At 31.7% G+C, this 12,907-nt stretch overlaps 2 protein-coding genes and 1 long non-coding RNA gene across 3 annotated transcripts in view; 1 reads left to right on the forward strand and 2 right to left on the reverse strand.

Annotated features, from left to right (window-relative positions):
• LOC111701349 (WD repeat domain phosphoinositide-interacting protein 2) overlaps nucleotides 1-12,907 on the forward strand; it is a gene marked incomplete in the record, with an annotated part of 29,033 nt that overhangs the window by 14,859 nt on the left and 1,267 nt on the right. The window contains 10 exon segments of the mRNA XM_023472598.1: nucleotides 704-781; nucleotides 945-992; nucleotides 1,997-2,072; nucleotides 4,024-4,084; nucleotides 4,535-4,619; nucleotides 5,210-5,311; nucleotides 5,816-5,861; nucleotides 6,610-6,696; nucleotides 7,276-7,379; nucleotides 7,703-7,814. Coding sequence (XP_023328366.1) covers nucleotides 704-781; nucleotides 945-992; nucleotides 1,997-2,072; nucleotides 4,024-4,084; nucleotides 4,535-4,619; nucleotides 5,210-5,311; nucleotides 5,816-5,861; nucleotides 6,610-6,696; nucleotides 7,276-7,379; nucleotides 7,703-7,814 — 799 coding nt within the window.
• Nucleotides 10,698-10,985, reverse strand: LOC111701353 (uncharacterized). The gene is made up of 2 exons (XR_002765184.1): nucleotides 10,865-10,985; nucleotides 10,698-10,804 (listed from the first exon to the last, which is right to left on the reverse strand). It is a non-coding gene; the product is annotated as an uncharacterized LOC111701353 (long non-coding RNA).
• Nucleotides 11,005-12,907, reverse strand: part of LOC111701352 (uncharacterized) — a 2,496-nt gene continuing 593 nt past the window's right edge. The window contains exons 2-4 of the mRNA XM_023472602.1: nucleotides 12,612-12,785; nucleotides 11,874-11,968; nucleotides 11,005-11,083 (exon numbers count right to left, since the gene is read on the reverse strand). Of these exons, the coding sequence (XP_023328370.1) occupies nucleotides 11,022-11,083; nucleotides 11,874-11,968; nucleotides 12,612-12,785 (331 nt within the window). The 3' untranslated portion in view covers nucleotides 11,005-11,021. The remainder of the gene's footprint in view (nucleotides 11,084-11,873; nucleotides 11,969-12,611; nucleotides 12,786-12,907) is intronic.

Below are 12,907 nucleotides of genomic sequence, written 5' to 3' on the forward strand. Positions count from 1 at the left end.
ATATGCCAGTACAGTTACAGTAACACTATACTAGCAGTTAAACTTAATAGGTAACTGTTACATTGGGTTGGAGGGGGGGGATATTAATAGGGGTACAGAGATATGCCAGTACAGTTACAGTAACACTATACTAGCAGTTAAACCTAATAGGTAACTGTTAAATTGGGTTGGAGGGGGTGGTGGTGGTATTAATAGGGGTACAGAGATATGCCAGTACAGTTACTGTAACACTATACTAGCAGTTAAACTTAATAGGTTACTGTTATATTGGGCTGGAGATGGGTTATCTTTGTTTAATTCAAAACAATAACAAACAATTAAGTTTGCGGTTTTAAGAATATTTATAGCGCATTTTCAAAATTTAACAAAAATACAAAATTTGGGCCCAATCGGTTCAGCCGTTTTGACGTTTATTGGATACAAACAAGCAATGTTCTATTTCAACTTTTTATTGTTGATTTATCTCTTTTTACGGATTTCATATTATTTTTTCGCGCATTTTCAAAATTTTACAAAAGTAAAAAACTTTTTCAACTCTAATTTTTTAAATTTTGATCATTCATAAACCTTCCCTGGGCCCTGGGCCCTGGGGTCACTCGAGGTCCCACACAAAATTTGGGCCCGGTAGGTTCAGCCGTTTGGACGTTTATTGGACACAAACGGACAAACAGACAAGCAAAGTATATATATATTTATTTTTTAGAGCTAGGCTTGTGGTCTGCCTAGAGGAGGCTTTATATATTCATAATATTAGGGATATGAAGGTTCTCCATACAATCAGGTAAAGGTCTGGGGGGGGGGGAATTATTTAATTTTTTAAACATAATAACCTCCTCCTGTTTAAAAAAAAACGCAAAAAAAAGTTCAAAATAGTTTTTTGTGTTTCTAGATAGATATCATTGCGTTTTACAAAGAAATGTTTTCTTATTTTACTTTTTCTTTAGAGAAACTCCTTCCAATCCCCGAGGCTTGTGTGCACTAAGTATCAACAGGAAATATTCAATTTAAAATCAGGATTTTTATTTTTTTAATTTATACAAGTTACCCTCCATTTAAAGGGGAATCGATTAGATTCGCAACGATACCAACTACCAATTTTTTTCAGAACACTAATGTGGCAGACATAGTTTCTGGGTTTCTAGCTTAAAACACGTGTTTGCTTCTAAAAATGTGTTAAATTAACAGCGTAAATCCACGAGTCACTTTAACAAAGAAATCCCAATTTAAAAAAAAAAAAATGTACGCCAATAGTGCCTTCCATCCAGGAAGCCAAGCTTTTACGCATACGTCACCCAGACTTAACAAACAGACAAACACTTTCACGAGTATCATTTAGAAGACGACATTTTTCTCTATGCGGCATGTGCCATGCTAATTGAGCTACTGTGCTGTGAACTACCCATTGTATGAACACTTTATCATATAAACTGCACACAAGTTTTCTGGTGTATTTTTTCAACTTAACGTTAGTATAAAGAAAAGATTTGCGGTTTAAACATGGTCCTCATTTGAATTCAATTTTTACATAAATACAGAAAATAAATGAATGAATAAAAGTCGGCAGGGTGGCGACCAATCATTAGGAAGTGAACATACGAACTAATTATTAGAAGCTACGACCGGCAATCTAGTAGAATGTCGGGTGTCCCTTGTGATTTCGGTTAAATAAAGCAATATTAATTGCATAGCAAGATTATTAAGACTAGGCTTATTTTCAGGCGTAACAATTTAATTTTTAGTTAGAGCACCTATCGCAGTACTATGAGACCATCTAAGTCTCAATTTAGGAAATTTATCTTGTGGTTAGTAGGACGTCCCTAAAACTTTGATTGATTGATTGATTGATTGATTGATTGATTGATTGATTGATTGATTGATAATAATATCCGGGGGGGGGAACTTTCATTTGCTAAGCCTTTTGTATGTAGAGTCTGGACTACGTGCGCACAGTATGATTATTTTTCTGGAAAAGTGATTTTATGAATGTTGAATCCAGTGACAACTGTATCCTGGCGTACCCTGGCTCAACCACCTCCGGAGAGGTTCAACTTTTTGATGCTTTTAATCTACAGGTATACAAAACATTATACTATAAGTCATGAGTTCGGAACTTTTGTGTAAAATATCGTTAATCGTGAATCAGGGGTGTATAATGTTGTATTCCGGACTGAACCAGAAAAGGATGAACAGTCCCTTAGATACAATGAGAGATCGGAGAGACCAGATTGAGTCAGTCCGAACCTTAGAAGAGTAGATACACATACAAGTCGTCTACCAAATAACGTTCCGGGCCCTGTACGACATACATTATACAGGACTTCCTACAATGATACAGCGAGCTTCCATGAAGATGAGCAGCGAATATTAGATGATGATGAACCCTGCATACCGATTGAAACCTGATAATGGATATAGATGAAGATACATCTAAGGATGCAGCTACGGATGCAGCTAAGGATGCAGCTAATGATGCAGCTAAGGATGCAGCCAAAGATGTAGAGGATAAGGATGCAGCCGAAGATGAGAGTGTCCCAAGCTTGATAGGATTGCAGAGGTCTCAAGAGATCCTGCTCATGATCCTAAATTATGAGGTGCAATTAGAGGGTTTATCCCTCCCTCAAGATGATGGAATCCAAGCTTGATAGGATGACAGAGGTCTCAAGAGATCCTGCTCATGAGCCTAAATAGTGTAACCTTTATCCCGAAGCAAGCAGGGAGGAGGTTTGCTCCAGGATATATGTCCAGGTTGGGAAGCTGCTCCACAAGTTGCAGGAGCGGGTTGACCAGTAAACCTGGAATAAAGAAGATGAAGAGCTAATTGATGGACTGGCAAATATATTAGTCATGCACTTTCGACTTGGTAGATTAACTGAGAAAGTGCTAAAAGATCAAGCTAATGGACCTAACATGTAAAAGGATCATGGCTGATTATCAAACCACCTATTTATCTTCCTATTATGATTATATATGCATTTATGAAACTATGTGAAAAAAATGTACTTGATCAGTTTGTAATGTATTGATTAATAAGGGTCTTATAATATTGCAAAGATACTTAATTATTTAAAGGTTTGATATGATGTTATCTAATGGCAAAGAAAATTGATCACATAAAGGTTATATAACCCGAAGTGTGATCTTTTCATAATTTGCTGATTCATGAGTTAAGATTTATTGCATCATACATTTTTGGTTGTAAGAGATTACCACAATAATTTTCAGAATTACCCCACCCCAGGAGGGGGAGGGGATGATTTGTGGAGGAAAATGAATAAATTAACATCATAAAGCTACTTTTATATTCTTTTTGATACGTTTTACCCAAAAATTCATTTATTTGACCCCTAAAAATCATTTATTTTTCCCAATTCAGCTAATAAAACCTTGAACAAAAAAAATATTTTCGCTCCGCGCAACCACATATATCTTCTGGGGGAAAAATTATTTTCCAAAAGGGGAAATGACATGAAATATTTCCTGAACTTGATATCAAGCGTGGGAACTTTTCAATTGAGAAATTGAGGATCAATATGTAATATTTAAGATTATCCGTATATGAATAATCCACGACTGGGTATCGGAATGAAATTAAATTAAGATGGAGATCTAGACTTGATTCCGAGATTCACAAAAGTTCTGACTTTGATCATGCTAATTTAAGGTTTCTAGCGTTAAATTAATTTTTTCTGAGAAAATATTTATTTTTGGGACGAACTGGAGCTTTCCCTCGTTTTTAAAATCCTCCCCCCCCCCTTACGCTCTTCCAGGATTGTATATTTTCCTTAAAAATTATTTACCCCCTGCTGAGAGGGGGTAATTCTTAAAAACAAACATTGGTTATAGATGGACTAGACCTTTTTTCAAAATTGATTTATCGATGATAGTATCAACAATACAATAATTGATTAATTTGCTGATTTGTTGGTTAAATGATATATTGATTGATTGAGTGATTGAATGATTGAGTGGTTGATTGATTGATTGATTGAGTGGTTGATGGAGTGATTGATTGATTGATTACAGGCCAAGTTAATGATACCGGCGCATGATGCTCCACTCGCAGCTCTTTCTTTTAATCCGTCAGGTAAAGTTTTTTTTTCAATTCTTAAAATAATTTTTCAATTTTTTGGAATTTTCCTAGAATGTTAATCGAGATATGGATGCCTAATAGAGTTACCCACATAGGATGAAATTGTAAAGACGACCTGATACTCTTAATATTTAAAGACCCTACGGTGAAGTGGAATTGTCTGTCTTGAACATAGTCTTAAATTGCTCAATTTTGCAAGGAATCTTGAAATTGAGAAATCAGACAGTTTACACATTCTGTTAAGTCATCTCTGTAGTTTTATCCCTTGTCGGTAACCATGTATCTTATATCATTTGATTAACACCTCTCTTTTAAAGAAGTTTTTTGGTGAAACATATTTTATAAAATTAAATCCTAACTATCCAGAAGCTAGGACTCTCTTAAACAGGTTTTATAATCAAATATTTTTGTACGCAAATGTACAACAATTTTGCGTACTTCTAGGTTCCAGACTTGCTAGTGCGTCAGTTCGTGGTACTGTAATTCGTATATTTAATGTGGTAGACGGAACCAGGCTAATTGAGTTCAGGTCATTCTATTTTTTGTAATTTTCGTTGATTTTTAATAGTTGTGTCTTCTACAGGGGGATTATTCTTGTTAGAGCTATCTATATAATACAGCTCTTCGCTCATATTTATATATATAAAAATACAATAAAGCTCTTTTTGAGGAATCCCATGCTTGCCCGGCTACAAAATTCGAAATATGTTTGTTCAGAATTTTTAAAAAAAAATTTATTCAACGGGTAACGCTGGGCACTTGAGCTAGTTCTCTATATTTCATAGATTTCCCCAATTTAGATATGCCTAACATCAGAGTTTTTTTTCAATAAAAATATATCCCTGGCTTTTTAGAGTAAGATTCATCCCCTCCCCTGCCACCCCCCTTTTGGTTCACCTTTTTACTGTTAAAACCGCATTCTGATGTAGTCTGTCCTATAGTTGTCAAAATACTTTCTTTTTAATACAATTTATCGTCGAATTCAGATATTTAAAGAGAACATGGAAGTTTTCTTAAGAGAACAGTACTTGTTTATTGGAAATTTTTGTTTTTGATTTTAGAAAAATGAGCCGCAAAGATAGAACAGCCTGAATTCATCGTAATTTTATTTTTATTCAGGCGTGGAGTTAAGCGGTGTGCTCTAGTTTACAGTCTTGCTTTTAGTCAGGACAGTCAATTTCTTGCCCTGGCATCAAATACTGAAACTATTCATATATTCAGGTAAACTACAGGCTTTGTTTTTGAAAAAGTTTGTCTGTTCATTTCGCTAAGGGATGATCAACTCAACCCATAAAGATTGAAAATCATCCAGTACTTCTTCAAAACTATACATTTGCGAAACTATTTCAAAATATTGAAAAATCCTACTAATCTCTCCAAACCAAGAAACTACGGTCTGGAGGAATTTCCGGAAATTCTCTTTTGTCTGCCTGTCTATTTGTCCGATCTTAGATTATATAAAGTGCATCTCAGAACACGAGAATTTTTAAGTTTATTTGTAAACATAAAATGAATCAGAAGATTTCAAGTTTGTCAAAATCTTGATGTCTTTCGGTTTTCAAAATGAGTTCCCCATTTTGTTTATCAAAATTTACCAAAAAAGCTTTAAGCTTAAAGTTAGATATTTTTTGAAGAATCTGAAATTGATAGTTGAAAATAAGGAGAATCTATATGTTGTTCCTATGTTTATCAAGGCACCCTGTATGATTTGTCTTATTTCTACAGGGTAGAGGAGGGCCATCAACAACAAGAAGAAAATCATCAGAAACAGGTTTATTCACTTTTATTATTAATATGCTTTTCTTGTTTGTTGGTTTGTATCCAATCAACCTCAAAACGGTTTAACCGATCTGGCCCAAACTTGTGTGGTAATTCATAAGACCCCATGGAAGAATTATGGATGGACAGAAGTTGAAAAATTTGCCTTAAAGGGACTGCGTAATTGCATGTGACCCCCCATGCTAAAAGGGCAATGTTGGTTAGTAGCGGTGAATTGTTTTAAATCTCTGTGTACTAGACGTACGAAACAAACTATTTGCACTCAACACAGGTGACCCATAACTTGCGTTCCTCAAAAATATATATTTTTTCTCGTTTAAAGGGGGTTTTAAATATTCCAAATTAAATTTCTACTTTCTGCCACTTTTAGAGAGTAACTGTTGATTTTTCAAAAATATATTATTACAGCTAGCAAACAAAGTCTTGCCTAATTAAAAACGTTTAAGACGATTAATAATGATCCTTGATCAATGATCGGTCAAATGATGCCCCTCTTTAGAAATAAGGTCGCTCGAAATTACGCTTACAGCCCCTTTAAACATTTTCTAAATCCACATACTAAATCAGTATCGTTACATACTAGGGCGAAATGTTTTAAAGTGGGATGAGTGAGGAAATGATTTATAAAGACATGGGATATTTATGTAAGCCATATTCCCCTGAATTTTGACCAACATACAACCAACTGAGGATGGTTCTTGGATGGGATATTTATCTAAACTATATTCCCCTGTATTTAGACAAACATACATCCAACTGAGGATGGTTCTTGGATGGGATATTTATCTAAAGCTGTATCTGTGAGTGCTAGTTACCTTCCTACCCAGGTATTATTTATTTGGTAAATTCTCTACTAGGCATTTTATTTTATGTCAATTTTAATTTTTTGGTGGAAAAGAATCATTAGATTTTCAGATATCTGTTCATTTTCGGGTTTCGTTTTGTTTTTATTGTCAGGGGTCGGAACAATAAAATTCTGACATTAAAAATATTCATAACCACAACTTTAAATTAGATGATAAAAACATTTGCAAATACTGAAACTTTCTTAGTTAGATGTCATGATTTAAAATTGTATCTTTTTCGCCTAATAATTTGTATTGCCTTTTTTGAGATTTAAAAAATATATATTTTAAAGATTATTTTATCCTTGTAACCGAAAAAGATCAAACCTGAGTCCGAATGTAATGAATTTGAGCCGCGTCTCAAGTCCGCCAAAAAGCGGTTTTAATTGAGCGCCGCGCCGTCATGAAACATTGAAAACATTTTTTAGTAGAACCAATGATATTTGAGCCGCGTCCCAAATTTTAGTCGTGGCTTAAATTCTTTAAATTCTGCCTCAGACTGCATCTTTATTGTGATTTGGATAAATATCAACAGAAAATTTTTAATTATAAAAATACTAGGTTACCGACACCTTGAACCAATTTCGAGCCTTCGCTACAGTAACAGTTCCATCTGCAGGGGTTCCTAATATCGTCTCTATTGCAACACTATCAAGACAAATCAGGTTCCTTTTTATCAAACAAGTTTTATCTGTTAATTTAGAATTAAAGATGAACTATAAGCAAAACTGAATAATGATTGTTTTAAGTGTAAATGTGTTTTTTGATAGGTTTTAACCCCAAAAAATTAATATTTTTCCACTGAAAATCATTCATTTAACCATTTCAGCGAATAAAACTCTTATACATACCTCATTTCTGAGGGAGGGGGGGAATTATTTTAAGAAAATATATTCCCCATTGTTTGAATGCAAGATTGATTAATCGATTGATTGATTGCATGATTGATTGATTGATTGCATGATTGATTGATTGATTGATTGTCAAGGCTGCTGATGGCAAGTATGGATGGATACTTCTATGTGTACAATATACCAGTAGAGGGTGGAGAGTGTACAATGATTAAACAGCACAAACTGGACACCGAGTGTACGATACAGGTATATTACAGTACAGTACAGTAAAGTACAGTACATTCAACCTGCCTACTGACACAGTCCAAACATCAACTTAAAATGTAAATAATTCAATATTTTAAATCCAAATAATATCAGGTATTTTTCAAAGTTTAGGGAAAAATTTTAAGAACTCCTGCAGAGATCATTTAAACGGTATAATCTAAATCGGTTCAGCCATTTCGACAATTATTGGCTCCAACCACACCAAGAAACAGCAGACAATCTAAGCTGAAGTGCCCGGCGTTGCCCGGGGAAAAAAAATTTTGTCAATGGGTTTTCTCTAAAAATGCCAGTCCATTTTGTCCAGCTATAAATTACATCTATAAATAAATTTGGCTTGTCTGTCTGTTTGTTTGTTTGTTTGTTTGTTTCTTTGTTNAAACATGGTTTATTAATATTATATAGTATAATGGATTCATAAAACATGGTTTATTAATATTATATAGTATAATGGATTCATAAAACATGGTTTATTAATATTATATAGTATAATGGATTCATAAAACATGGTTTATTAATATTATATAGTATAATGGATTCATAAAACATGGTTTATTAATATTATATAGTATAATGGATTCATAAAACATGGTTTATTAATATTATATAGTATAATGGATTCATAAAACATGGTTTATTAATATTATATAGTATAATGGATTCATAAAACATGGTTTATTAATATTATATAGTATAATGGATTCATAAAACATGGTTTATTAATATTATATAGTATAATGGATTCATAAAACATGGTTTATTAATATTATATAGTATAATGGATTCATAAAACATGGTTTATTAATATTATATAGTATAATGGATTCATAAAACATGGTTTATTAATATTATATAGTATAATGGATTCATAAAACATGGTTTATTAATATTATATAGTATAATGGATTCATAAAACATGGTTTATTAATATTATATAGTATAATGGATTCATAAAACATGGTTTATTAATATTATATAGTATAATGGATTCATAAAACATGGTTTATTAATATTATATAGTATAATGGATTCATAAAACATGGTTTATTAATATTATATAGTATAATGGATTCATAAAACATGGTTTATTAATATTATATAGTATAATGGATTCATAAAACATGGTTTATTAATATTATATAGTATAATGGATTCATAAAACATGGTTTATTAATATTATATAGTATAATGGATTCATAAAACATGGTTTATTAATATTATATAGTATAATGGATTCATAAAACATGGTTTATTAATATTATATAGTTTGAATGGATCTACAAAACATATTATATAAATTTTTATACAGTATATTGAATTCTTATACTTATTAAAATAATGTCATTATATGTATAATTGATTCATAAAAATTGTTTGGTTATTATCATGCAGCACAAAGGTTCTCTTTAAACTCGTTTGGTTGATTCCATGCAATGCAAGTTCATTGAAGCTCTAAAAATATTTCACTTTAAATATTTTTTTCACGTTTATTTCATCTTGAATTTTTGGATAGTCAGTCATTGACAGACCTAATCCGAATACAAAGAAATGCATTCTTAAATGACAAAATTAGAAATATTTTTTTCTTTAGTGAGATTGTTTAATTGATAAAAAAAAGTTTTTTTGTAAAACTCATTCTTTTTTCTTTAGCTTCTGAAATGGGGCATAACACCTACCCAGTGGTAATCTTATATGTATTGTCCCCCCGCCCCCTTAGCCCAATAAAAAAGTAAATATGGTTATGGTTATGGTTATGTTATCTTTACTTAAAAAAATTATAATTTTTTCTTGAAGGAAACGTTTTTTTTTAATAACTTGGCCAAATAAACTTTTAAACTCGAAAAATTGTTAATAAAATTATGAAGTAATTTTCTATATTTTTTCTAATATTATCACTAGAAACANTCGAAAATTACTATTCTGCCCAAAATTTTAGAAACTTTGGGAGAAAATACATCATTTACGGGGAAGTAAATTAAATTTATTTTTCTTATATTTTAGCGCTGTTTTGTTTACAAGAATGATTCTTGTATTCTTGTTGTCCTGCATGGAGATAACTCTTGCATGGGGCGGACTCGACCCCTAAACTTTTAACCATTTTAACACAATGTCAATTATATTTCGATTATTAGTGGACATATGTTAAATACGTGTTTAGTTCTTAAATGTATATATAAAAAGACCTAAAAGGTTATTTCCTCTTGAATGTCGTCTTCCTTTCAAATCATCATACAACTAATATCAACTAGAGACATAGATCATTTTTAATTTGTTTTCCAATCAAAATACATCAATAAATATCGGAAAATGTCATAAAATTGCTTTTTATGTCGGACATTATGTTGAAATGGTTAAAACTGAGTCCGTTTTTAATTATAATTTGTCTGTGATTTTGTTCAGTAAAATTAGCAGTTTTAACAGATTGAGAAATCTATAATAAAAAATATATTTAACGTTCTTACTTATTGTATTTTCTCAGTGTCCTCCTCATTACTTTATGTAGCACGTTTAAAAATAATGCATCATTCACGAATTAAATGTTTTGTTCTTATAAAATACGAAATTATTTAAGATGTAAGAATGTGTCCACTGTAAATAATATTTTTTTTAAACTCTGTTGAAGTATCTATCGTAAACTTTTTTGTTTCAACTTAAAAATTAATTGATCGATTTAACCCACGTCAAATTCCTACTGTTTTATCTATTGTAGAAAACTGTAAAAAAAAGTTTTAATCGAAATATATGTGTAACAAACAATTTTTTGTCTTAACATAGTTAAAAGGCTTCCAAGAATCGAGATTTTTTTTACTTAGTCTTAATATCTTTTATCTCATTATCTCTCACTCATATTAAAACTGTGATACAAAAAGAAGTATTAGTTTTATTACAACATAAACCTAATTGCAGTATGATAATATTTAATGAAACAGGTGGGTTAACCCTGACATGATGTCCAGCACTGAGGAAGAGTTCTGAAAAATTATTCTTTATTTACTCATCAAAATAGTACATTTTATGTTTGAAATATTCACCTGAAAGGACCTATATCCCGCCAGATGATGACTAGGCATGAACTGACTGCTGAATTGACTACCTCCATTTTTATTTATCAGCTGACTGGCGCCATTTTGATTTATCAGCTGACTGGCGCCATTTTGAAAGGGAAAAAAATGTTTGCGATAACGACCCTTATACCTGAATATCATCTATTTCTTCAAGATCATCTAGAAGTGAGAGACGGGAATTTGACTCTAAAAATATAGTATTAAACACAAGATCTGATAAATCAAACACAATGGTTCCGAAATGCCAAATTCTAAACGGCATTTCTAATTGTGCGCACTTGACAAGTTACCATGCTTTGCATACTTTAATGCTACATATTTTGACTTTTCAAAATCGAAGATTTCTTTAGAATCTCATTTTTTCATCGTTAAGGAGTAGAAGTTACTAAAGTTAGTTATTACTGCAGACTTCAACGGTTTGTTCCTAATATTTAAATTACATCACTTTGAATTTATAAATAATTATAAAATGGACAAATTGTCCATAAGACAAGAATATAAATTAGTTTAATATATTAGGCCTAGGGGGAATATTTAGGAGGAATATACACAGGATTCTAGGCCCCCCCCCCAGTAGACCACTGGCTTAGGACCAGGGGGAACCATAAGTGCAGGGCTTTCTAGGGGGGCTTGGAGTTATCCCCTAGTACGCCCCTAGTCCCGAAATTAATTTACAATTAATCAGACGACTTTAGAATCTAATTTTACAAATATGATTAATGAAACGATAATCAGAAAAAAAACCCTAGTCCTGCCATTTCCAAAATGTGGTCTGTCTTTTATGAGCATATAAAATGGCCAGATATATATATGTAAAGCCGCACTGATTAACTGTAAATGACTCTGGGTCATTCTATGACTGTATTTAAAAAACAAACATGGAAAACAATCGTTTGTTGAATCTTTTTTTCTTTCGTTCACCTAGAGTGAAAATAAGTTTTATTAAAAGTTTTTTAACACGATTAAATGCTCTTACCTTGTAGGAAGGTTTCTTCAGATTCTGGATTGTAAAGCGTTGTCAACCTTTCATATTCATTTCCACCATAGTAGTTATATAGGTAGTCATCTATCCTATATAATACAGTTGGTATGTATTCTGTATATATAATACATATAGTAGTTGTATATGTAGTCATCTATCCTACATAATACAGTTTGTATGTATTCTGTATATATATATATATAGTACATATAGTAGTTATATAGGTAGTCATCTATCCTACATAATACAGTTGGTATGTATTCTGCATGTATATTATATGCATATAGTAGTTGTATACAGTGATAACCAGAAAACTCTGAAATAGGAAGACGCCTTTTAAACTTTTAAAGTTAGGACTTAAACTAGTTCAATGAACATTATTGACATAGCAATTGTACAGTTTAAAAAGACCATTTTTACTTAAATTGGGCTTTGCTAATTACTAGTATAAATATTTGCTTTGTAACAACATCAAAACGCTTAAGTATTGCTATAATGTCGTCTTTTTATTCCATTGTTTTCTGGTTATCACTGTAGTTATTGATTTATTTAAACTTTCTTATTATTCTTACATGCAAGGTTACCCACAAAAAATTTGATTTTTATGACTCCTGAAACTTTTTGAATACCCGAATTTGAAATTTACGATGACAAAAAGAAATTATGAAAGTCCTAATGTTTGCTTATGAACCCTGAATGAAAAGAAATAAGATATTTTATCAAAATGAATACTTCTCTGTCGCCCCTTTATCAACGTAAAAGAGAAGGACAGAGACGACCAGTAGGATGAGAAGAATGGCACCGCCATAAACCAAAAGATCAGGCTCAGATCGTCTTTCAGCGGATTCCATTTCCAAAGCAACAGCTGATTGAGGATCATCAGCTGACTCGCCACTGTCAAATAATCTAAAAAACAAAAATAAAATGGCGAAAAAAATGGCATTAATTTCACAAAAGAATATTGTAAAAATAATAATGAGAGAAATATGCAAATTTCTCTCTCTATTTATGTACTTTAATATCTTTTA

The sequence above is a fragment of the Eurytemora carolleeae genome, unplaced genomic scaffold (assembly GCF_000591075.1).
Source record: "Eurytemora carolleeae unplaced genomic scaffold, Eaff_2.0 scaffold154, whole genome shotgun sequence".
NCBI classification, from domain to species: domain Eukaryota; kingdom Metazoa; phylum Arthropoda; class Copepoda; order Calanoida; family Temoridae; genus Eurytemora; species Eurytemora carolleeae.